The following is a 27,600-nucleotide window of genomic DNA, read 5'->3' as shown; positions in this document are numbered from 1 at the left end:
TAGAATTTAAACTATCGTGAGTGTTATTTATAATAATTGATTATAAATGGCTAAAACTTACGGAATACAACGTCCAGTTTATATCGTGCCGCGTTGTAAGAACAAGCTCATGTTCAAGGGCCCCGTATGGATTTGAAACTAGTCGGGCATACTCTGGCATTGTATCACATGAGTTTTAGCCGTGTTTTAATAATCTATACTTATAATAAATCTGTAGAGAGGTCAATTCTGTACATGAAATATATTTCCAAAATAACTATCAGGGGGTGATTAGTGATCGATACTGATGCCAAAAATGCAATCAGTAAAATTTTTGTCTGTCTGTCTGTCTGTCTGTATGTTCTTTATAGAATCAAAAACTACTCGACGGATTTTAACGAAACTTGGTACAATTATTCTTCATACTCCTGGGCAGGTTATAGTATACTTTTCATCACGCTACGATCAATAGGAGCAGAGCAGTGAAGAGAAATGTTGAGAAAACGGGCGAAGTTACTCCATTTTTCTAAGCTTTCACTCGACAGTCTGCGAGTGTCATACGTATTTTTAATTGTCATAAGCTATGTTTTATCCCGATATTCTCACTGCATTCGGGAAACTTCGCGACATCTTTTCGTCCAAAATTCCTCAGTGCCTGAAGACAAAAGTCTTCGTACAGTGCGTGTTGCCAGTGATGACCTATGGTTCCGAGACTTGGTCGCTAACTATGGGCATCATGAGAAGGCTCAGAGTCACACAGCGGGCGATGGAACGAGCTATGTTAGAAGTATCTCTGCGTGATCGAATCAGAAATGAGGAGATCCGCAGAAGAATCAAAATCACCGACATAGCTCAACGAGTTGCGCAGCTATGGCAATGGGCGGGGCACATAGTTCGAAGAGCCGATAGACGTTGGGGTGCCAAAGTGCTGGAATGGCGACCCCGCACTAGTAAGCGCAGTGTTGTCGACCCCCCACCAGGTGGACTGACGACATCAAGCGAGTCGCAGGGATTCGCTGGATGCAGGTGGCTCAGTATCGTGATGTTTGGAAGTGCCTACAAAAGGCCTATGTCCTGCAGTGGACTCCATCGGCTGATATGATGATGATGATGATGATGATGATGATGATAATGATGATGATGATGATGATGATGATGATGATGATGATGATGATGATGATGATGATGATGATTCTCACTGGAACGGCAATTACGCGGGTGAAACCGTTGGGTTGTAAATCATAATTCAATGTTGATGATGATTGTGACGTATTGTTCCAGATGACGGACCGCGGTTCCTGTCCCGAGGTCACTCCTTCCGCACCGTGGTGGGAGACACGCTTCTGCTGCCGTGCCAAGTTCAGAATTTGGGTAAGCAATTGTACTTACATCCTATGAACAAAGACTTTCGTCCGCGTGGAATTTAGTTTTTCACAAATCCCTCAGGAACCATGGATTTTTCCGGGATAAAAAGTAGTCTAAGTGTTAATCCAGGCTATAATATATCTTAATACCAAATTTCTGCTAATTCGGTTCAGTAGTCGAGGCGTGAAAGAGTAACAAACATTCGTATCATCAAAATCATCAGTTTTCGCAAATTTAAAAAAAATTAGCCTATGTGTTAATCCAGAGTGAAATCTATTTCCATTCCAAATTTCAGCTAAATCGCTTTAGTAGTAGCGGCGTTATAGAGTAACGAACATCCAAACATACATCCAAAGATCCATACAAACTTTCGCGTTTATAATATTAATAGAATTAAAACTACACACACGTAGATAATTACGAAAACTCTAGGTGGTAGTAGGTAGTATGTAGGTGTCCTCACGATGTATTTTATTCACCGTTTGAGACATTTGATATTTAATTTCTTAAAACGCACAAAGTAGTACTGAATTGTTTGAGGTGTATCCCCGAACCTACGCCCTCCGAATCGAAGGCACAGGTCATATCCACTGGGCTACCATGCCTATACACAAGGTTCCCTTAAACCTTACAGTATACAAGGTACATAATTAGAGCTGGTTTCCTTCCCCCAGGGTCGCTGGTGCTGCTGTGGCGGCGCGGGCCGGCGGTGCTCACGGCCGCCAGCCTCATGGTGACGAGAGACGACCGCTTCCGTCTGGTGGACGGCTACAACCTGCAGATCACTGACGTGGGCCCACAGGTACTGACTGACTCCTTCCCCAGGGTCGCTGGTGCTGCTGTGTTCCTCCTTTATTCTAGCACTTAAAAGCTTCTGTGAACTGTAACACTTCTCACAGAAAACGAAAACGCTGTAAAAGCTAACATCTCCCAGAGAAAACAAAAACGCCGTGAAAGCTGATGTTTCCCACAGAAAACAAAAACGCGGTGAAAGGTAGCATTTTCCAGAAAAAACAAAAGCGCCATGATACCTGACATCTCCCAGAAAAAGCAACAACGCCGTGAAAATTAGCATTTCCCAGAGAAAACAATATCGCCAGCTTTCTAGCTGATATCTCCCATAGAGAACAAAAGCGCCATGAAAACGAGCATCTCCCTAAGAAAACAAAAACGCCGTGAAAGCTGACATCTCCCAGAGAAAACAAAAACGCCCTCAAAGCTTACATCTCCCTGAGAAAACAAAAACGCCGTGAAAGCTGACATCTCAATGAGAAAACAAAAACGCCGTGAAAGCTGACATCTCCCAGAGAAAACAAACACGCCGTGAAAGCTGACATCTCCTAGAGGAAACAATATCGCCATGAAAGCTGACATCTTCCAGAGAAAACAAAAATGCCGTGAAAGTTAGCATCTCCCAGAGAAAACCAAAACGCAGTAAATGTTAGCATCTCCCATAGAAAGCAAAAACGTCGTGAATGTTAGAATTTCCCTGAGAAAACAAAAACGCCGTAAAAGTAAGCATCTCCCAGAGAAAACAAAAACGCTCTTAAAACTGATGTTGATGAAAAATTAGTGCCCCAATTTAGATTTATAATTTAAACAGATCCCGGACAAAAAACAGGCATATAGGCAACTTGTAGACTATCGTGCCACAACTTAGACTTCTGCATTGTAAGAAGAAAGAAAGAAGACGAAGCTAAAGAAAGAACGAGCTAGGAAAATATATACAGGTTTCTAAGAGAAACCTGTACTATTTCGACCTTTAATTGAGGTACATACGCATGTTCGAGGCAAATATATTCCAACTTAGATTTCTGCATTGTACTCAAGCCGATTATAATATTTAAAAAAAATCTTTCCTTCAAATAGCGAGCTACGAAAAAATATGGATAAAGGTTCAAGAAAAACCTCAATTCAAAATTTTTCATTAAAAAAACGCAAATTCCGTATCCACCCATAGACATTAAAGACTCCGCTGAGATAACGCCATTATTTTTTCCAACTCAGCCGCCAAATCCCTCGATTCCATTAGCCGATATGGTTTTTAATTTCGCGTTTTGGATTCGCGCTTTTTCGCATTTTTTAATGAGGATCAATAATACCTTTATATTGAAGCTCTTGGAATCTATACATATATAAATCTACATTCCTTATTCTCGAGAGCCCAATTATTCCCCAAATGATGAAAAGTAATTTGTATGGGATGATGCACAGATTAAAGAATAACAGGCAGATAGAGCGCACGGAACCCGACGGTGTCGTAGCCGCTCCAAATACAACATTCAAAAATGAATACATTCTCGAGTCAGTACGACACGAAGAATCGCATTAGTAATTTTCAATATTATTCAATAAAAATGGAGTCTTGTGTTTTTAAATATTTTAAAAACTGTTTATAAAAATTTAAAAAAAAAGGATTTTTTTTATTGGTAATTATTGATTAATAATTTGATCTAAGTACGTAATTGTTGTTAGCATTAAATTTATAGGTATAAGTAATACAACAATGTCGGCAATAATCATGGAGGTACGTTATCACGAAACAACAAAAAAATACTTCACATTACATCAAAATTACAAGATGCAGTATGTCACAGATAAAGTTAAAAAAGCGTACCACAGAGTATCAATTCCGCCATCTCACAACAACCCAATTCCAGAGTGTTGCCATCGTAAAAAATAACGAGACGTGAGGTTTTATATCGCAATTATCATATTTTACGCTACAATTATCTTTTTTTTTCCCGCCGCACGTTTAGCATTCCGGCCATTTTGTGTTTTGAGTGCAGCGGTTACAAATTGCGTAGCATTCTGACATGAGATTATTTTGTGAAATTGGTTTAGCTATGTTACGTTTTAAAGGGGTTGGAAATGGTTAGAAATTACATTGTTAGAGTGAAATCGTGATAGGAATAATAGTTTACTATGAAATGTACCGATGCCCGCGACTTCATCCGCGGAAATTCGAGCAATATACGAATAGGCATTTCAAAGAGCCATTAATTATTACTCCTTCATAAATGCGCATGAAGCTATTATAGCAGTATTTTGTGATATCTCTTAGGATATTCATTAAAAGCAATTGATGTCAAGCGCAATTTGGTTCAAAATTAAACACCTGTGACGGATGTTGTATTTTATAATAAAACCATTGCAAATAATGTATTTTTGATTTATAAAACTGTGATAACTACAAAAAAGATTGTAGTTAGTTACAAGCTCTCAAGAGGCAAATATATAAATTTTAAAGGAATATTTTCCCCTTTTTGTCACACTTTTCATTGGTCCTCCGCCCCTATTGCTCTGGGCGTGATGTTATAAAGTCTCTGACACTCACAAATAACGTGACTTTTTATTAGTAAAAGAATTTTTAAAACGGGTTATTGTAGATTTAACTGGCTTTTTATAAACGGCTTAAACGGACCATTATTTGGTTAGTGCGCTTCTTTTATATGTCTATCATTTCATTTTTTTGTAATTTAGCTTAGTTTCAAGTTTTACTGGCTAAATAAAATTACTTTTCTTTCTTTCAATTATGCTAATTAATTAAACTGAATAGCTGCGACATATATATACACGAACAAGAAGAGTTAAATAACAATTATTATGTATTTGATATGCACTTTTATAACAAACTCTAGGACACCGTTTTACGCGACACAGGTATTCATAATGACGATCGTCAAAACTGCCCATAAATAGATGTAGCGAGTTGTGACGTAACGCAGTGAGTGTTGCCATAAAAGATAACGAAACTCCCGCCTTTATGCAGCAATTATCATATATTTTGCCGCCAATTATGATTTTTTTCCAGGAGCTATGTTTAGCATTTTTACAATATTAACGGTGTTTTAAGGAGTCATATTTATAAGTGAAATCTTAAATTAGATTTAGGATTTAGCCAACAAAAATAAACTGTTTTAATTTAATGAATATTACTCGTGTTTCTTTTAATTTATTTTTTCTTTAAATTTATTAGTCTCCAGTCGTCATGTTATCCAGTCTTCGATTGCCCAGAGAGCAATTATTATTGTAAGTGGAGACAAGTGAGGTGCGGATCTAGTCAAATCAACGCATCGGTGGCCTATTTCCTTCCACTTGGCGTGACCATTACAGTTTTTCGAGATCTCCGTCTCATCTAGCAATGTGTCCGAAGTACTCAATAATTTGCATTAACTACAAAATCATATTTAAAAAAAAGTTCCAGTTCAAAACTGAAAAACAAAATGAGAACCGTGACCTCTGATTCCGGAGGCCGTAGGATCGAATCCAGTCCGGGGCATGCACCTCCAACTTTTCAGTTGTGTGCATTTTTTAAGACATTAAATTTCAGGTGTCTCAAACGGTGAAGGAAAAACATCGTGAGGAAACCTGAATACCTGAGAAATTTAATAAATTCTCTGTGTGTGAAGTCTGCCAATCCGCATTGGGCCAGCGTGGTGGACTATTGGCCTAACCCCTCTCATTCAGAGAGGAGACTCGTGCTTCTCTAGCCGAATATGGGTTAGAATGATGATGATTTATAATAATAAAAGGTAAAAGCACCCAGTATACATTACATATTGATATAAAATAATAATAATTAATAATACAAATAGGTATTAAAACTTACATACTAACTGGGAAGGTTAAAAGACTCTTCCCAGGCGTCATTCTTGTCCGGAGTATAAACTATTTCTTATAAATTTTAAAATGGCTTTTTTCGTTGTTTCCAGGATGCGGGAGACTACGTTTGCCAGATATCAGACCGCGTGTCCAAAGACCAGGTGCACACCGTGGAGGTCCTGGTCCCGCCAAGTGTGAGAGCCTCGCCAGAGTCCCGGCATGCAGCTGCGCGGCGCGGGGGAGCTGCTGTCCTGGAGTGTCGGGCCTCGGGGAACCCTGTGCCTAGCGTGGTCTGGCATAAGCTGGTGAGTTGATGAGGCCTTGCTTGAGACCTGGTGTAACGATGGTAATGTGCTGGAGATTTCGAGAAAGAGGTGATTCGAATTTTCAGAATTCAGCTCATTTGGGCAGCGATCGAGAAGCTCCACAACATCTTTTCGTCCGAAATTCCTCAGTGCCTGAAGACGAAAGTCTTCGAACAGTGCGTGTTGCCAGTGACCTACGGATCCGAGACTTGGTCGCTAACTATGGGCCTTATTAGAAGGCTCAAAGTTACTCAGCGGGTGACCGAGCTATGCTTGGAGTTTCTCTGTGTCATCGAATCAGAAATGAAGAGATCCGCAGACAAACCAAAGTCACTGACATAGCTCAGCGAGTCCCGAAGCTGAAATGGCAGTGGGCAGGCCACATAGTTCTAAGAACCGATGGACGTTGGGTTCCCAAGGTGCTGGAATGGCGACCCCGCACCGGAAAGCGCAGTATTGGTCGACCCTCCACTAGGTGGACCGAAGACATCAAGCGGGTTGCAGGGAGCCGCTGGATACTGGATACTCGAGACAGTTGTGCTTGGAGGTTCATGCAAGAGCCCTATGTTCAGCGGTGGACATCCATCGGCTGATAATGATAATGATGATGATGGGAGTGGCACTCGTCATCGACAGGTCAGGTGATCAAATGATAGATTGCATGTGTAATTCCCATACATTTTTCTTAGATTTCGAAGCGTCCTCAAGGAACCTTGTGATTATCGCTTTATCAAGCACAAGCTCGTGGTTGATAAAGTTCCTTGAGGAAAGGGCTGTTCATCTGTTTGCTAGCACTGGCAAAATGGCTGCAGATCAAACAATAGCAGTATATCATGACTATCATCTCAATCTCCCAATCACCTCTGTCCACAATTGGACAGTCCCTTAGTGCCGTGCATATTTTAAACCATAATATGCTAACAAGTCTTTTAAGTCTCTTTAAAAGGCCTACGAGTATCAGAGTCCAGCAATGGGTGTCCATGTAACAAACAACTCAACAATGTAGGTATGCCGTAGTCCGCAAAATGTGGCAGACAGTTAATGTCTGTGTTTCTGTCACCAGAACGACTCTTCCGTCCGACTGGCCGAGGGTCCACAACTGCAGCTGTCGCGCCTGGAGCGCCAGCACAGCGGCAAGTACGCCTGCACCGTCGACAACGGCGTGGGGCCGCCCATCGTGAGCGAGTTCCAGCTGCAGGTCTTGTGTAAGTAGTTAGTAGAGTCCTTTTCATGAGAGAAGTCCTGCGGCTAAAGCCTGAACTAAAATTGACAGCGCCTTATAGTAGGGGAGCCCGGGATGCTAAATTTGCAGTTACTCGAGCGTCATTGAGACCGATTACATTTGGTAGATTAAATTATAGGAAGAATAAATAATTATTTACTTTTTCCGCTTTTAGCGGTGGAAAAAAAACTACAGACTTTAAAAACAATGTTTATTACTTTTTTTTACTGAAATTGTAAGAAAATTTTAGCGATTAATTAGGAGATTATTTCCTTAAAAATATGTAAAAAATTAATCGCACTCGTACCTCGAGCACTGAAATATAAGGGTTTAATTTTGTAACTTTGAAACCCTCCCATTCCATTACGTTACGCTCAAATCGTCAGATTTTCGAAATGTGCAGTTTTTAGCTATTAACTCACCTACCTTATCTTAATCTGACGTGCTGGTTGAGTATTTATGAAGTTAGTTTTTTTTGTGGTTGCCCTAAACATACCCACCAATATTAAGAGCTCATACTCGGTGGAGGTACTCGACAAAGTGTAAGGTATAGTCCCTTATGTTTATCTGCCGCGCTCGAGTAACTGCAAAAATCCCCTCTTCGGCTCCTCTACTATTACACCAGTGGCGTTACCCAATCTGTGGTTCCAACTGAAAATCAGCGCTACGTGTCCAAATGGTCACGTAGCATTATGCTGAGTTGGGGCCATTCTCTGGGTTATGCCGCACATAGCAGAGTATTGTCCTGGATGTCATGGTGTACTGGAGATATTATATGTGGTTTAATTTCGAAATAAACGCATTTTTCTTTCTTTCTTTCAATGACAATAAGCTTACTGCTTATAGACTACTTACATTGTGGTGACTATAAAACACATCCAACTAGTATTCTCGTTTCCTTCCAATGAAAAGACTATTAGGAGTGGGTACGATAATAGACCAACGGGGCGGGGATCGAACCTGCACCCCTCGGTGATGAATCGGGCCACTTTACCACTGAGCTATAGCTTCACGTTGAGCAGGAAAAAAAATAAATCCAATGAACCGATAACATAAACATGAAAATTTTGTAAAACCCCCGAATGTCATGAAATTATTAATTACAGTCTCGATCAAGTGTCTTTCAGTGCACTTTCATTTGAGACCCCACTCGAGTATATTTGCAGACATTTGGTTATTCTTCCCCACTTTCACCCCCACAACTTTTAAACGGCTCAACTGATTTTCATCAAACATATCTAAGAACACTCACACATAAGTCACTATAAAAAAAATGGAATTGCCTTATCCGTTCTGGAGCTATGGTGACACAGACGGACAGACACGTCAAACTTATAACACCCCTCTTTTAACGTCCGGATTAAAAAAAAGAAGAAAAGAAGTACAACACTCGTAACAGTAAAAAGAAAACGAATTTTGAGATATTTTGAACTGATACCGGCAAAGACGTACCGCCAAGCGATTTAGCGTTCCGGTACGATGCCGTGTAGAAATCGAATGGGGTGTGGATTTACATCCTCCTCCTACAGTTACAACAAGTTAGCCCGCTTCCATCTTAGACTGCATCATCACTTACCATCAGATGAGATTGTAGTCAAGGGCTAACTTGTAAAGAATAAAAAAAAGAACTTTCTCTTTTTCAGACCCTCCAGAGATAACGGTGGAGAGATCATGGGTACACACTGGTGAGGGGTTCCGGGCAGAGCTTCTCTGTACGGTGCTGGCTGATCCTCCTGCTGAGGTAGCTATGGCTTTTTGATGAAAACTTCTTACAACATTGCTACGAACTAGGGTTCGAGGATTTGGAATTAAACACCCGGTGACTCGTATGAGACTATTCCACTCCTTAATCCGAGTACCATACTTATATCGGAAAAAGATAGGCTTCGCAAAAAATTTAAGAAATACAATAATCCTAGAGATAATTTTGAATTCCAAATCATTCGTAGTCGTTGTCACAAACTGTATAATATATGTCTTAAGGATTATAAGCACAAAACAGAATCTAATATTTCTAAGAATCCCTGTAATTTCTGGAAATATTTTAGACACAAAAAGAAAGGAGAATCTTCCCTGCCTGCATCAATGAAACTTGAAAAAGAATTGGCAAACTCAGGCACTTCAATAGCCAATCTTTTTGCCGACCATTTCTCCTCTGTCTACTCGCGACCACATAGTCGCCAACCTACTCTTGTTGAGTTTCCCCCAATCAATAATACTCCTCATTTAGCTAAAATAAAGTTGCTTGAGTCGGATGTCATAAAATGCATTAAATCTTTAGATCCTCTTAAAGGTGCTGGTCCAGATAATATCCCACCTGTATTTATTAAACGTTGTGGTCCGGCGATTGCTTTTCCTTTGACACTGATTTTCAATCGTTCCCTTGATGAGGGTATTTTCCCCAGTGAATGGAAGAAAGCACGAATAGTACCAGTATTTAAGAAGGGAGACAGAGTGGATGTTAAAAATTACCGTCCGATTTCAATACTTTCATGCTTTTCAAAACTTTTTGAAAGTCTAGTTCACCCTATTCTATCTCGGCATTTGGACAATTTTCTCACGAGCTCTCAACACGGCTTCAGGACTGGTCTATCCGTGCAATCAAATTTGTCTGACTATACTTCGGATCTCTGCTATATTGTGTATAAGGGGCAACAGGTTGACGTCATTTACACTGACTTTAGTACCGCGTTTGATAAGGTTAACCATATACTACTCCTTAACAAACTTATGCAATATGGAATCAGTGGTCCCCTTGTCAAATGGTTCAATTCATACCTCCAACTGAGATCCCAAACTGTTGCAGTCAATGGCTATGAGTCTAAAACGTTCGTGGCATTATCTGGAGTGCCACAGGGTTCCCACCTGGGGCCCCTATTGTTCTTGGCCTTCATTAATGATATTTCTTCAGTGACGCAACATTGTACTAGCTCGTTGTTTGCGGATGATTTGAAAATTTATAAAACGATTAAATCATCCAACGATGCTAAATTACTACAAGATGACTTAAACAGAATTATCAGATGGTGTGATAACAACCACATGACTCTTAATGCTAACAAATGTTTTCACATTAAATTTACTCGAAAAAAAAAACCACTTGTTTCTAGTTACTCCAATAATAACACGATATTGCAAGAGTTATTGGAAATAAAAGACTTAGGAGTCACTATGGATAGTAAATTAACGTTTAAACCTCACATAAATAATATTGTTCAAAAAGGTGCTCAGCTTTTGGGATTTTTAAAACGCAACACAAAGGGGTTCTCTTGTAAGACCAAAATTATTTTATATAATGCCTTGGTGAGATGTTGTCTTGAGTTTGCTAGTGTTATTTGGAATCCGATCTACAGTACACATTCCCAACGCGTTGAAAATATACAACGATCGTTTACTAGGCATCTTGCCTTTATATCGACCGGTATTTCGCATAGGATGCCCTACCACCAGCGACTAGCGGAGTTTGAAATGTTACCGCTACGAAGAAGACGCGATATGATGGACTTATGCTTTCTCCACAAGATTTTAAATAACAAAATCAAGTGTGGTAACATACTTGAAAGGGTATCCCTAACAGTCCCGCGTAGATATCCACGCTACCGTACTATGAAATTGTTTCATATTCCTTTTGTAAAAACTAACCTTGGTATGCAGGCCCCCATTAGACGAATATGTGCCAAGTATAACGAAATTTCTAAAACTTTACCGGAGATCGACATCTTCCACAATTCCTTCTATGTCTTTAAAAACAAGTTGCATGACCATTTTAAACTCCATAATAATTAAATTGTCTCTATTATTAGTAAGATTTAGTTTAATGTTAATGTTTTTTCTTAATATTTATTCTTTTTGTTTTGTATAATCTACCTACCTAGTAAATTAATTCAAAAATTGTATTTAATTAAGTTAAGTTTTCTTCTTTATGCTATTGTTTTAAAATTGTATACTATTTTATTAATTTTAAATTAGGTAATAATTAATTTTGACATTTAATCCTTCCTATAAATTTGACATATTATAATTAGTTAAGTGTTGACATATAATTATATAAATGCTATGTGCGCCTATTGTTTATATGCATATCAGAACTCTTTAATATGTGTTATCTTATGTTTTAACGTTTAATATGTGTATTGTTGGCGTGCTTTATATAAATAAATAAATAAATAAATAAGTACCAAAACACACTTCCAAACGTAGCCAACTCGTAGTCCATAATCGTAGCCGAGTTCACTATTGTTCACTTGTATCGCTGGTATCACTTCGATGTTACTTCACTTCGTTCCGAAGTTACATTGCTACGAGCATCGTATCCGGCGCCTATTTATACCAGTGACAATGATTCAAGACGGAGTATGATCGATCATGCCGCGTTACATTGCGCGAGTTTTAGCCATGTTTCATAAGAAATGCATAGAAATAACACTTACGATGGTTAATGATTTATGGCTTACGGTTCTTAAAATGGTCATTGAATGCTTCAGGTGCTGTGGTACCAGAACTCGTTTCCTCTGAGCGCGTCGGAGCGAGTCACCATGTCGGTGAGGGGCAACAACCATACGTTGCTCATAGCCAACGTGCAGCCCGAGGACTTCGGGAACTATACGTGAGTCCACCATTTCGTCATCGTCATGATCTGCCGATAGACGTCCACTGCTGACATAGGCCTCTTGCATGGACCTCCAAGCACAACTGTCTTGAGCCGCCAGCATCCAGCGGCTCCCTGCAACTCACTTGATGTTTTCGGTCCACCTAGTGGGGGGTTGACCAACACTGCGCTGCAGCACTTTGGGACTTATCGAAGTATGTGGCCTGCCCATTGCCACTTCAGCTTGACGACTCGCTGATCTATGTCAGTCACTAAAGATACCATTACATGTAACTGTTCCAAGTTAGCCCGCTTCCATCATCGTCACTTAACATCAGATGAGAGCACAGTATAAGGCTAATTTGTAAAATAAAAAGAGGAACGATTTGATTGTTTATTTATTAGCATTAAATAGGCTCTGAAACTACTAAACCGATTTGAAAAATTTTGTAACTGTTGGGAAATCACATTATTCTCGAGTGTATAGGCTGTATTTTGTCCCCGTATTCTTAAAGAAACCGCAACTATTTACGTTGGTGTATAGAATAATAAAATACATTCTGTGACCGTGATGGGAATTCATCGACTAGCGATGGCCTTGAAGTTTCTATAAATGAAAATGCTCCAATTATGCAGAAACGCCAGTAGAGGGATTCCACATCTCATTAGTTCGGATAATGCGATCAACTTCTTGATACTTATTTTATTGTATGATGCATATGTTTTTCACATTTTTCTCCCAAACCGCTGGACTGATCCGGAAGCTCGGCAGCTCGTTTGACGCGCATTCGGAAGACGCACTCGACCACACTAGTAATAGATTTACCTAAAATAAATATTGCAGGAAAATTCCTAGAATTGTGGCCGGTGCATTTTAAGAGTGTAGGAGTAGACACAGCGAGTCAATGAGGTCTGAGAATTCAAGATAGTCCTGGATAGTTTTATGGGATGGGAGAAATTCATGGGAACACGAGTAGTAAAGAAAAGCAGGAGAATTTTCACAGAATGATTATTGTCCTCAGTTGTGTAGCAGACAACAGCCTGGGCCGCGCGCGCCAGCACGTGGAGGTGTCGGGGCGCCCGGGCGCCGCGCGGTTCACGTCGCCGCCGCTGGCGCGCGCGCGCACCGCCTACACGCTGGCCTTCGCGGTGGACAGCTACCCGCCGCTGGACGAGCTGCGGCTGCTGTACAGGCAACTGGCGGTATGGTACACCCTTCTTAAATGCTCCTGGTGGAAACCAGACATCATTAACAACACGTATACGGGTCATTGATGAGCATGAGTTTCGTCTCAGAATGAGAGGGGTTAGGCCAATAGTCCACCACCGCTGGCCCAATGCGGATTGACTAACTTCACACGTAGAGAATTGAGAATTCTCAGGTATGCAGGTTTCCTGGCAATGTTTTTCCTTCACCGTGATTTAATTTCTTAAAACTGTTATCTTTATTAATTAGATATTTAATGACAATTTAATATGCCAACATTAATTAAAATTTTAATCATGGCAACATGCTTGTAACTCACACCCTGACAGATTGTCAGTGATCTTCGCGTAGTAGCGTTCGTTTAAGGCGTTTTTAAAACAATTTATGGATTTTTTTGTTTAATGCTTCTCCGTCTACGATATGTTTCTTTTTAACTTGTGTCTTAATGACATTTGACAATATTACGTGACATTGACAGCTTACTTACTAGGTTATGAATTCAACTCCAGGTGTTTTTATTGGCTGTTTTGAACACTTTTTCTGTATTTTCTATGTTTAATTTGTAGACAAGGGAGCGAAACAAAAAAAAATGTCTAATTAATGCGGGTTCCAAAAATTCTAAAAATGTTGTCTCAACAGCAATTTGTATCTTCTATCAGTAAAAAATACTATCGAACCGCTTGTAAATTATAAATAATAAAGGCCCGTTTTGGGACATGTCCTTTATTTCTAACATACAAGACTACAGTAACACTTCAACATTCCAGGTGAACGAGTCATTCCAGCAGCCAGGGCGGTGGCACGACGTGGTCATCCCCGCGCCGGAGCCGGCGGGGTCCCTGACCCACCGGGTCACGCACGAGCTGCGGGGGCTGGACCCCGGGGCCATGTACGAGGCCATCGTGCAGGCCAAGAACAGATACGGGTGGAATGAGGTAATATGGCCTAGTGATGAATGAGCAATGCAATAAGGTACCACCTACCACGGTCGCGTGTTCAAATACATACACTCACTCACATATTATTACTTATATAATTATTATTAAAAAAAAGTTATTATGAGATTCAAGATTATTTTATGGACATGGACATTTTCTAACTTATTATTTTCTAATTGTGACATTGTATTAATTTAAATTCTTTTTTTTTCTTCATTCAAATGTATTTAATTATTTAAGATAATTCATACACCAGTTATGGTAAAATGTATAAAGGCTCAATTCTATAATATGTACCATCATGTTAAACCTACATTTTCATGAATAAAATATCATTCATCATTCATTCATTCATACACAATGGCTCACGTTCATTGGCTGGTGGGAGGCTTCGACCGTGGCTAGTTACCACCCTACGGACAAAGACGTACCGCCAAGTGATTTAGCATTCTGGTACGATGCCGTGTAGAAACCGAAAGGAGTGTGGATTTCATCCTACTCTTAACAAGTTAGCCCGCTTCCATCTTAGATTGCTTCCATTTTAGATCATCACTTACCATTTGGTGAAATTGTAGTCAAGCGCTAACTTATAGTGAACTAGCTAATGCCGCGTGGTTCTCGTTCATGTAAGAATACGGGGATAATATATAGCCTATAGCTTTCCTCGATAAATGGGCTATCTTACACTGAAAGAATTTTTCAAATCGGTCTAGTAGTTCCTGAGATTAGCGCGTTCAATCAAACAAACAAACAATGAAACTTTTCAGCTTTATAATATTAGTATAGATAAAAAAAAACATACACTTACATTCACCTTACGAATTTTTAAATAAATTTTATACTGTTTTTCTTATTTGTGATTTACCTAATAATATTTTTTATTCACCATCATTTCTTTTACAATCCTAATCTCCTTGTTTATTATTTATTGCAGGTGAGCGACATATTCCAATTCCACACACTGGGCGGCACGCACTCGGTCCACGCGGACGAGTTATCACCAATGTTCTCGTCGGCAGTCAGGCATCGACTGATGACGTATGCAGTGCTCCTCGCCTTATATACCCACATGGTCGGATGATGTTTCTACCCGCGTTTACAATTTACTTTTTGATATTGACATTTTTTATTTATTCTACGTTTTTAATGTGTAAAGAGTCATAGGCTTACTGTTTAAATTAGTCCTCGCTCGCGCAGGCTAGAGGTGTGATGACAAGATGGAGTGAATGACTAGCAGGTGTCAGGCGCATTCTTCATTCATTCACTGATACGCGAAAATATTTAGAGACCTAGATGCTTTATAGCTCAATGTTTATAAACTGAGTCATCTCCCGCGTGGAGCAGGGGTGAGTGATGTCAGTGATGAGTGACAGGAGCGAGTGGGTAAGCGCATAATTCATTCATTCATTCATTCATTCAGTGTCAGATGAGACTTAGACAGTAGGGCTTGCACGGTGCATGGGTGCGGAATTTGGTAACGTCAAGGGGAGTGAATGAGCAGCGTGCAGCAGGCTCACTCTTCATTCATTCAGCTTCAGATGAGATGTAGGCATTAGAGCTCGCTATAGTTAAAGTGAGTCCTCGTCCGCGCGGTGCAGAGGCGGGTGTGACGTCAGAGGGGATAGAGGAGCGTCAGCGAAAGCATACGTCATTCATTCATTGACTTCATTGCCGGCGAGATGGAAGCATTAGGCAAGTGACGTCAGAGGGGAAAAAGAAACAGGGGGTATGGAAATACTTCATTAATTCATTGATAGACAGACGGCCTTGTTGCCACAGACAAAGACCCTTAGTTTGACAGACCCTGACTACAAATCTTTATCCATCAGCCGATTGAAGTTGAAGAAATGCAAGCAAAAATTAAAGCATAACATATTAACTAAGGCCTCGCATGCGCTCTGCAGAGGCGCGAAGTGTGACGTCAGAGAAGTACGAGTGACAAGTAAGAGGGTAAAGAATCCTTCATTCATTCATTGACAGGCGAGATGTAGGCATTAGGTGAGTGACGTCAGATGAGAAAGAGGAGTATGGGGTAGGTACATACTGTATTCATTCATTGATAAAGACTGATGGCCTTGATACCGCGGATAAGTCACTTAGCTTGGCGAATACCTGGACACAAGAACTTTATCATTATCATCAACTGAATGAATTGATGTAGATTTACAAGACGAATGTCCTGGGTTCGATCCCCATTTGGGCTGATTAAGGTCTTCTTAATTGGTCCCGGCCTGGCTGGTGGGAGGCTTCAGCCATGGTTAGTTACTACACTACGGACAAAGACTTGTCACCAAGCGATTAGACGTTCCGTTACGATGTCGTGTAGAAACCGACAGGGTTGTGGATTTACCTTCTATTCTTAAAAAGTTAACCCGTTTCCATCTTAGATTGCATCATCACTTACCATCAGCCAAGATTGTCAAGAAAGTTGAAGAAGTGAAAACATAACATATTATCTACAGCGAAGTATGACGTTAGGGGGTATGAGTGAGCTGCAAAAAGGAACATTCATTCATTCATTCATCATTCAGTCATCATTGCTCCATTCATTTATTCATCATTTAGTCATCCATCATTCAGTCATCACTCATCCATTGATTCATTCATCATTCAGTAATCTTTCATCCATTCATTCATCAATCCATTCATTCATTCATTGACTTGACGGACGCGCTTGCTTCCGCGGACGAAAACTCCTTCGATTCGCTCACACCTGGCCACGTCATAATTATTACCGGAATAAATATAAAAAAAATTGTACTAATGTCTTTAATAAAAATCTGGTCGTTATACGATTACCTTGAACACCAAATTTTGTATTATGTAGAGAGAATAACCATCTTGAATTTTCCTTAAATGTATTTGTGTGTATATCTGAGTGCCTAGTGGGAGATTTCAATGTTTTCACACTGTGACTATCGCGTAAACGTAAACGCGAATTTGTAAGAAATTGAAACAGTTCTGCAGTATCACTAGATGGCGCAATTACAATTTCTTAGAAATATGTGTTTACGTTAACGCGATCGTCACAGTATGAGAACATTGAATAGTCCCACTAGGCACTCAGATATCTCTCAACACTTTTTGAAGAAAAACTTCTGAACGCTTGAATTGGAGTAAACTGTTACATGCGTTACAAAAAGTGTAATCGGGCGAGGCGAACATTCTATGTGAGCGTTAGAAGTTTTACTTCATTAGTGGTCTATTTCATACAGAGATGGTTCTGTACTACCATTTTGTGTAAAATAATAATAATTTGTATAAAATGAGAGAATTGTATGAATCAACATTATAGTAGTATAAATGAACAACTTTTATTGTAAAACCGCGATCTCATCTGTGTGCCGAGTGGCAGTTTTCAATATTTTCATACTGTGACGATCGCGTAAACGTAAACGCGCATTTCTAAAGACTTAAAACAGTTTTTCAGTATCACTAGATGGCGCTGTTTCAATTCGCGTTTACGTTTACGCGATCATCAGAGCATGAAAATATTGAGAACTGCCACTAGGCATTCTGATGATGTCTAAGATAGAAGCAGACTTACCCTAAAGAGCTAAGTAACTACTTACCTCTACCATACCTCTGCCGGTTTGTACGCAGTATGCTAAATGGTCCGGGATCCGTAGAACATTTTGTAAAATTGATTACTATCAAGTTAATTTTTCGTGAGTAGCTTCAGTTAAACAACGTAACAGTCACAATGTCCAAATTGCATGGAACATTATTTCGTTCCAAAGCTCAGAATTTTTTATTTCCTGGTAACTCAGTTAGCTACCAGAATCAAGAATTTTCGTAAATAAAAAAGTTTATCATATCATCGAGATGAAGCTACTCACGAAAAATTAACTTGATAGTAATCTGTTGTACAAAATGTTCTACCGATCCCTGACTAAAATCGCTTAGCGCTACGTCTTTGCCGGTACGATGGTAACTAGCCACGGCCGAAGTTACCATCAGATAATAGGAAATCCTAAAAAGAGGCCCAGATGTTCATTATTTTAGAATAATCATTAATCTAGAATTATTCACGGGATTTTTAGAAATCGTATATTCAATGCAGCGTTGTGAGTACATCAGACTGTTTTTTTTATATATATTTTAATTAGTTTATTAAAAAAATTGTTTACGTAATTGAAAATCTATATTTTTGACATTTTATTTTTATTCTTATATTAGTTGTAATTGAAAACAATAGGTATATTAAATATATGATGTGTGTATCCGAACGCATTCTTTGTGAGATTCTTAATATAAAAAGTTAAAGGCACGCGCAGATTATGCCTGACATAACTTTTTAATTTCGTATTTACGTTTATTTGTAAGTATTAGAAATTATGTTAATCTAGACTGAGAATTTTTAGAATAAATTAAAACTTGTTTTATTGCACAACACTCATTACCGTTAGTAAAACTTTTGTATATATTTAGGTAGGGCCCTGTGAAAGTACGTTACTAAATTAAAAATTGTTTTTTTTTCTAATGTCAGATTATAAGAAATGTTTGGGAAACATAAATCAAAAACACCAATCAAAAAGTAATTCAAAACGTTTTCCATAAGGTCCTATTTAATCATTTAATGATATATTAATTAGAATGTGTAGCGCTTATAAATATCTCTCTCATTAATTTGAAGAATTTGGTGTTAATTGAAAATAAAAAGTAATCGGAGTAGAATAATAAAGAAATTACTTATTGACTAGAATTGCAAGAGTCTGCTCTGCTCTTAGTCTTATAATTTAGAGGAAAAAAAAACGTTTTTTTTATGTGGCGAAACAGGCAAAGGTTCGTCAGCATTCAGTCTATTTTTTTTTTATTTCAAGTAACACCAAATTAAAAAATTATAACATCACATCCATATGAATGAATTTATTAATAATTACGTAGTTAATATTAAATTAATATTAAGCAATAAACACGTGTTAGTGATACCTATACCTACATACGCTACCTTAGACCTAATAATTATTATTATTATAAAAATATATTATATTCTCTATTATTATATGTAAGATATTTTTTTTACATAAAATTCTTCCCTTAATTACGTCACTATTCGTCATTGGATCACATAAATATACGCTAAGTAAAAAAAAACAGTAAAAATATATAAAGTTCCATTTTAAGGATAAAGAGAAAATGTGACGTAATTAATCGAAATTATACCAAGAAATTGTATAAAAGATAATTTTAAGTGCAATATTAATTTTAGCATGAAATCAAAAGCAATACTTGATACACATCACTATTATTATATTTAATTGTGCATCTATAAATATTTTATAAAAAATGCGTCATGCGTTTTATTTTTTAAAAATTAAGTGCTATATACCCTAACGTATTTACGAATTCAAAATGTATTTCATATAAATGTCTTAAGTTATAAAAAAAATCTTTTTATTTATTTGTATAATATTATGGGTGTATACAAATTTCTATATAAATGACAGGTTTAACTTGGGTCTACTAGACTATCCTTTTACAATGTTCCTTTTGGAAAGGGACAGAACTAGGTATTGTACGTTTGCTCTTAATATTTTAGAGATTTGTATATATCCACGTAATGGTTGTATTTTTAAATATTTTCTTTTAATAAAATATAGATGTGTGCGTTCCATGATTTTTATAAAATGATCAAATACACTGCCATTAAATTAGAAAAAATCTTGTATCTATGCTTGCTACTTTATTGATTTATACCAGCTTTCTTTATTAAACCTTCAGTGTAAAATTCGCAAATACCGCCAATTGAATTATAATTTCAAATTTGTGGAACTAGTTGTAATTTTTTAGACAAAAATAAATATTTGATATAATACAAAAAAATAATAAGAAATATTTTCTAGTTCGTAAAATTGTAAAAATTTGATTGGCTGTAGAAAGGCGCCTTTTTGAAGATCGTTTTTTTTTTCAAAAAATAAAAAAAAAAACTAAAAATACACCGACTCCTGTAAGTAGTACATTAAACGTGTAACTTTATTACAAAATATTCACTTGGTAGTTTTATTTCACCAAATAATATCCTAACCGTAACCACAGATAAAATATATGCCTTCGGGGCACCACAACACTTACGTTACGTAATCTGTGCTTTTTATTGTAGTAATTAGAGTCTTGGTTTTGGCTACTAAAGTAGAGACTATTGCAGTCTCTACTTTAGTAGGTAAATCCAAGACAATACAATTTTTAAAAAATCTACTCATGTTTATTTAAAAAACGTATGTGTGAAAACACTACTAATTGCAATTAACTGAGTTATTCCAATACTGATGATGTAAATGATAATATCCGAGACACGGGGATGTTAGACTACTAACTTTTATTTTTAATTTTAGTTGAAGTTCTATTTCAGACATGTTCTACTTCTAACACTTAGCGCTATATCTCGAAAATTACTAAACCGATTTTGATGAAATTTGGATCATTGCACTGTTTCTACCTACTCTAACAAAAACCATCTGTTTCTTAGCTGTTCTATACTAAGTTTACAAAACTGCGCAATTCCGATAATTTTACATACCTCCTTTCTTTGAAGTATATGGATAATAACCTACTTTTATGGAAGTCGGTTAAATAAAAAGGCAATCATAATTTTATATACAATATTTAATTTTTAAATATAACTAAACGATTACACAAACAAAATTAATAATAAAAACTACCGTTAACTTTTAAAATATATTATTATTGGCACATTAAGCATCTAAAACAGCTTTTATTTTAACAAAGAAAGTAACAATTTTTCGTAGACAGAAAAGTAAATAGACATAAAGCGTCCATCGATTTCCCTCATAAAAGATGCTCATGCGTGGACAAACAAGATTATTATTAAACACGGCTAAAACTCCACGTAATACAACGTCGGAGTATGCCCGACTACATTCGAACCCATACGGAACCCATACGATCCGTACGAGAGTTTTAGCTGTGTTTCGTAATTTCGTAATAAATTAATATGAATAACACTCAGACCAAATTATTCGATATTTAGTGTGTACGCGTGACGTATATCAGACTCAAACTTGATAATAACTGTTACAAAGATATATAAATTATACGTTTATCGAGCACGAAATCACAACTCCCAACTTGTTGCAAATCATAATTCACTAAAATATCTAATATTATAAATAGGTAAGATTTCATTGTTTGTGTGTTGCGTATAGAAGATCTTCCAAAACTAATGAATCGATTTTTAAAATTCTTTCACCAATGAAGAGCTACATTATCAGCGAATTACATAGGCTATTTTATCTTGAAATGAAAAAAATGGTTCAATGCAGTGTGTTGAAATGTCTTGACTTGACTTACAACAGCACGATAAGTACTTGTCTATTTACTTCTCTGTCTATGCAGTTTTTAATCTAAATTAATCATTTGTCTATTAGTTACATAAACTGCGCTTCTGAAATATTTAATGTAAGTAGAATAAGAAACTGCTGCTGGAAATGAAAGAGTAAAAAAAAATAATTATGGCACAGTAATTTTCCATGGGCACCGAATTTTCAAAAAAAAAAAAACAGCAAAGATCATGAAAAAAAACAAATACTTTTCAATTCACTAAGGATTTCTTTGTAGCTCGAAATTGACGCACAAAATTCTACTTTTTCCACTAGGTTGGCAATATATTGGAATTTCAAATGTAATAACGACTTTTGGATGGTTTCTCTTAGATAAGATATAGCAGTTTTCTTGGATTATGATACAGCAAAAGAAATAAACAATAAAACATATAAAGCGAAGTGTGAAGACGCGCAGGCCGTGTTAGACATGGGTTCGATTCCCGGCTTCGCAAATTTTGATATTATTATGGTAAGTTCTATACAACAAAGATGTAATTATACAACATTTTTTTTTATTTTATAAAGAATAATTTGAACGTTAAAATTATGTTATAACAAACTATAAAATTAAATTGGTTATTGACATAACTCTATACATCTATGTAATTACTTGACATGGTGATAACAAAAAAAACTGAGTTCTAAAATACTTACGGAAGGCGCGATTAGGATTCTCGAAGATTAAATTTTAAAACAAATTTTATTTTTTTTATTAACCAGTAGTAGAGTCACTACTTACAGATAATTTTGATTTCAAAAGCGCTTGTAAAGCCTACATGAAATAAAAGAATTTGAGATTTGTATTTGAGAAGCATAAATAGGCCTATTTGAATACAATAAAAGCTCCTTATACGTTCATAAATACAGAAATCAGTAGATATCAGGATTCTATTTACTCGTAAGAATAGTTTGCTTCGCTTATGGTTCAATGATAGAATACTTTGCTTTGTTTGTGGTTCAATTTTAGAATACTCTGCTTCGCTTATCAATGCTAGATTACTTTGCTTCGCGTATGGTTCAATGATAGAATACTTTGCTTCGCTTATGGTTCAATGATAGAATACTTTGCTTTGTTTGTGGTTCAATGGTAGAATACTCTGCTTCGCTTATCAATGCTAGATTAATTTGCTTCGCGTATGGTTCAATGATAGAATACTTTGCTTCGCTTATGGTTCAATGATAGAATACTTTGCTTCGCTTATGGTTCAATGATAGAATACTTTGCTTTGTTGTGGTTCAATGGTAGAATACTCTGATTCGCTTATCAATCCTAGAATACTTTGCTTCGCTTATGGTTCAATGATAGAATTTTTTGCTTCGCTTATGGTTCATTGATAGAATCCTTTGCTTCGCTTATGGTTCAATGATAGAATACGTTGCGCTTATGGTTACTGTAACTTTTTGTTTGTTTTTTTTTTTTTTAATTTTAAAATCTGCTTTTTGATTGTTATTAATATTGAAAATGCGTATAAGGAGCTTTTTTTATATTTTCACAGATTGTTCATAGTCTCGTATTATAAGTCGGTCTCTGAGGCTGGCGTGTCGAGCCAGTGTCTCTCTCTGTGGCGTCTGCGAGTACACTCGTTCTGTGACAAACAAACAAAATTACACGTAAATAATAAACCAGCCAAGTGCGAGTATGATGTATGGAAACCTTAAATATTTACTTTATTCTGGTTTTTAGTATTTATTCTATACAAGTTAACTCTTGACTACAATCTCACCTGATGGTAAGTGATGATGCTATCTTAGATAGTAGACGGATGAAAATCCACACCCGTTTCGGTTTTTACATGGAATCGTACCGGAACGCTAAATCACTTGGCGGTACGTTTTTGCTGGTAGGGGTAACTAGCCTCCCACCTAACCTGGATTATTAAGAAACCTCAATCAGCCCAGCCGGGGATCGAACCCAGGACCTCAGTTTTCTAAATCCACCGCGCATACCACTGCACCACGGAGGCCGTCAAAGAGGCCTCCGTGGCGCAGGAGAGAGAAAATTTAAAAAAAATACCTCTCCATGTCTTGGCTTGGTCCTCTCCTTCAACAAAGCAGCCGCGCGATCCATCGCTAGAGCCTCCTTCGCTACCAACATCTCCTGTAATAATCAGTGGCGTGCATAAGGTTATTGATCAGAGTATGCACTAGTAATAAAATTGACAGAGACAAATCTGTATTTAATAAGCACTAAGAGGACAACTCTTAGGGTATGCAGTACTTCAATGTATGTATGAAGTGCAGACTATTGGTAATTGGTAATAATATAATATTTTAACATAAAAAAATAACAAGTTAAATTACATAAATTTGACGACCTCCGTGGCTCAGTGGTATGCGCGGTGGATTTACACGGAGGTCCCGGGTTCGACCTGCGGCAGGACCGATTAAACTTTTCCTTATAATAACTGAACCGATTTTCATCAAAATTAAAAGGGACTAATGTGGAAGTATACTCTTTCAAACAAAAAATAATTTTCTAAATTGGTTAATAGAGAGCGAAGTTGAGAATAGAATACTTTGCTTCGCTTATGATTCAATGATAGAATACTCTGCTTCGCTTATCAATGGCAGTTTACTTTGCTCCGCTTATGGTTCAATGATAGAACACTCTGCTTCGCTTTTCATTGATAAAATACTTTGCTTCGCTTATGGTTTAATGATAGAATACTCTGCTTCGCTTATGGTTCAATGATAGAATACTCTGCTTCGCTTATCAATGATAGAATACTTTGCTTTGTTTATGGTTCAATGATAGAATACTCTGCTTCGCTTATCATTGATAGAATACTTTGCTTCGCTTATGGTTCAATGATAGAATACTCTGCTTCGCTTATCATTGATAGGATACTTTGCTTCGCTTATGGTTCAATGATAGAATACTCTGCTTCGCTTATCATTGATAGAATACTTTGCTTCGCTTATGGTTCAATGATAGAATACTCTGCTTCGCTTATCATTGATAGAATACTTTGCTTCGCTTATGGTTCAATGATAGAATACTCTGCTTTGCTTATCAATGATAGAATACTTTGCTTCGTTTATGGTTCAATGATAGGATACTCCCCGATTTTTTCTTTTTAATTTAAAATTCTGCTTTTTGATTGTTATTAACAGTGAAAATGTATTATAAGATTTCAGAAGCGGCGTGTCGAGCCAGTGTCTCTGTCTGTGGCGTCATTTTCTAAATTGGTTAATAGTGAACGAAGTTGAGAGGTAAAACAAACTTTTAAAAAATACGCGTCAAATTGAGAACCTCTATTTTTTGGATTCAGTTAAAAATAAATAAATTAAAAAAATAAGATTACCTGCATCATCACAGCTGCCTCCATCTCCTCCATACTGACGGAGTCAGAGCATCTCGAATCCGCTTCCTCCATATCTGATAACGGATATCATATTATAGTACAGGGGCCCAACGCAGGATTTTGGGATTTACTTCATCAGTGAGGATAATATGAAATATGGAGTTAGTACCCACCATGCGGTGAGTAGAATGTGGGTGGTGGGCGAAGCTCCCGCAGCGCCACGGTGTCCCGCTTGAGGCGCGCGGCGTGCGCCCTGAGTCTCGCCTCGCACTCGGAGCTCCAGGGCTCCACTTCTTTGTCACCCTCGTTGTTCCTATTACATAAACAGATGTATTACAATTGACTAGATACTTGATAGTGACACTAAAGGAACAACGTCAAACTAATTATTATCTATAATATAAAAATGAATCGCAAAATGCGTTGGTAAGGGCATAACTCTACAACGCCTGGACCAATTTGGCCAATTCTTTTTTTAAATGTTCGTTGAAGTTCAAGGATGGTTTTTACGGCGAGAAAAATTCGAATAATTGCCGGAAAAGCCATAAAAATAGCCCTTTTCTTTATTAGGATAAATACACTTATAATTACAATTGTTTTCTAACTAAAACGTAGTCAATTTGAGCTTTATTGTTATTGTATAAAGTTCATATTAAAAATAATTAGAAAACGGGGTAGGGGTAAGGTAAGGGTAGGGTAGGGGTAGAGTAGAGAAGGGGTAGGGTAGGGGTAGGGTAGGGTATGGACAGGGTAGGGGTAGTTGAAAGTTTACACCGAGTTTCACGCGGACGAAGTCGCGGGCGTCCGCTAGTTAACTAATAATTTTGTCACTCCTTTTGGATGATTTTGTGTTAACGTGACGTCATGGAACAGTTAAAATATCAGCTGACAGTTTTGGCTGGTATGGTTAAAAAAATATATACCTAATTTATTATACATAACTAGAATTATTTACTTCACGTTTACTCATTTTTGTACATTACTACAATACTTACTTATTACTTATTGTGAGAAATAACATTTCAGACCAATTATAGAAGGACTTGACACTCATAGTCACAAGCAAAATTGTCTGTCATTTTCTGAGAAAAACGAGCTTCGATTTGGTATATATCTTATACTAAACTAGAAGATTTTGCCCGTTTTTTACACCTCCTTCAACTTCACAAAAACATTTTTAAGGAGCTCTTTAATCGACGAACACAATTACAACTATTTAACATCGATTCTATAGAAACAGTTTTTGTAATCGCATTAGATCGTTGATCATATACTTTCACAGAAAAGTAACGTCTAGCGAGGCAGGTCCAATACAATAATTGGTCTGAGATATATGTAGATTGTAAAACTTGGGCACGAGGAATAATAACTCACTGTAATACAGTTTTATACTAGTTCAGGAGTTGTTGTAAATTGTACCTAATCACACATCTTTATATTGCAATAAAAAAATGTATTTACTTCCTATTTAGCTACTGTACTGTTAAAAATAATTTTGTACATGTAAACATTCATCTGTATTAATATTAGTAAAGATTTAGCTTAAGGTACACATTATTAACTGTAACACTTTTGTATAATAATAAATAAATAAATTTATTTTATTACAATTATAATAAACTTATTTGACTAAACACCCTACTAGGGGACTTTCAAAACTATTCAAATTAGTTTTGTCCATTAACTTCGGGACACTGTATAAACATAATATGACCTACCTAATGAACTAACTAAAAATGGCTATGTAGTTAGTCTGTACGTAAAAGTAGGTGCGAGAGGATTACCAGCAAAATCTCTATAACTTGCTTAAAGACCTTGGCCTCTCTAGAAGTGCAGCTAGTTCTATATTAGAACGAGTATCCAAAGCTGCTCTAATAGGATCTTACCAAATGTGGCGGCAGGGAGAACAACACGAGCAGAGAACGATGTTGATCGATCGTCAAGGAATTCCTTAACCCTACATCCAGTAGTTACAAGTCCGGGACTCTGCTCGGAGTTCTTCTCTCTACCACGCGATGGACCCGGTACCCGCACGGTGAATCCCTGGAATGCTAAGATATTCGTCTCTCTAGCGTTCACTCACTGGTGGTGGTTGTGCCAGGGGCCGGGCGACAGCAGGGCTTCGCCCCATGACGGCGCGGCCTCCAGGCGCCGCAGGAGGCGACACGCCACCGCCTCGGCCGCCGCGCGCTGCAACAGTTTGTTGTCATTCAAGGTGCTCTTCGCAGTTATGTGATCCTGGTACTTGGGATAAGGACTCCATACTAATATTGAAGAGGAGAAATGTTTTCTACACGACATCGTACCGGGACGCTAAATCGCTTGGCGATACGTCTTTCTTTACTTTGGTGGTAACATTTCTTTCAGTTTACTCTTCACAGTTATGTGATCCTGGTACTTGGGATAAGGAATCCATACTAATATTATAAATGCTAGACTGTGGCGTTTGTCTGTCTGTCTTGTCTTTACGGTTAAACCGATTTGGATAAAATTTGATACACAGACAAATCGGACATTGGAGGAGAACACTTTTTTTTCATTCAAGTTAGCGCTAGACAATCTCACCTGATGGTAAGTGATGATGCATTCTAAGATGGTAGCGGACTAACTTGTTAGGAGGAGGATGAAAATCGTTCTCCACACGACATCGTACCGGAACGTTATCGCTTAGTGATACGTATTTGCCGGTAGGGTGGTGTTAACATAGATTTTATTCAAGTTACTCTTCACATTTATGTGATCC

At 37.5% G+C, this 27,600-nt stretch overlaps 2 protein-coding genes across 2 annotated transcripts in view; one reads left to right on the top strand and one right to left on the bottom strand.

Annotated features, from left to right (window-relative positions):
* Nucleotides 1–19,799, top strand: part of LOC112048777 (igLON family member 5) — a 152,989-nt gene extending 133,190 nt beyond the window's left edge. Inside the window, exons 4-12 of the mRNA XM_052890029.1 lie at nucleotides 1,261–1,350; nucleotides 2,019–2,146; nucleotides 6,060–6,254; nucleotides 7,318–7,459; nucleotides 9,120–9,217; nucleotides 11,961–12,082; nucleotides 13,087–13,267; nucleotides 14,039–14,206; nucleotides 15,144–19,799. Coding sequence (XP_052745989.1) covers nucleotides 1,261–1,350; nucleotides 2,019–2,146; nucleotides 6,060–6,254; nucleotides 7,318–7,459; nucleotides 9,120–9,217; nucleotides 11,961–12,082; nucleotides 13,087–13,267; nucleotides 14,039–14,206; nucleotides 15,144–15,290 — 1,271 coding nt within the window. The 3' untranslated portion in view covers nucleotides 15,291–19,799. The remainder of the gene's footprint in view (nucleotides 1–1,260; nucleotides 1,351–2,018; nucleotides 2,147–6,059; nucleotides 6,255–7,317; nucleotides 7,460–9,119; nucleotides 9,218–11,960; nucleotides 12,083–13,086; nucleotides 13,268–14,038; nucleotides 14,207–15,143) is intronic.
* Nucleotides 19,800–20,797: 998 nt separating this feature from the next.
* Nucleotides 20,798–27,600, bottom strand: part of LOC112048778 (uncharacterized) — a gene marked incomplete in the record, with an annotated part of 33,819 nt that continues 27,016 nt past the window's right edge. The window contains 5 exon segments of the mRNA XM_052890028.1: nucleotides 20,798–23,138; nucleotides 23,567–23,650; nucleotides 24,858–24,931; nucleotides 25,031–25,170; nucleotides 26,941–27,047. Of these exon segments, the coding sequence (XP_052745988.1) occupies nucleotides 23,067–23,138; nucleotides 23,567–23,650; nucleotides 24,858–24,931; nucleotides 25,031–25,170; nucleotides 26,941–27,047 (477 nt within the window).

This window comes from Bicyclus anynana, chromosome 27, assembly GCF_947172395.1.
Source record: "Bicyclus anynana chromosome 27, ilBicAnyn1.1, whole genome shotgun sequence".
Classification (NCBI taxonomy): domain Eukaryota; kingdom Metazoa; phylum Arthropoda; class Insecta; order Lepidoptera; family Nymphalidae; genus Bicyclus; species Bicyclus anynana.
This window is presented reverse-complemented; position numbering and strand designations above follow the sequence as displayed.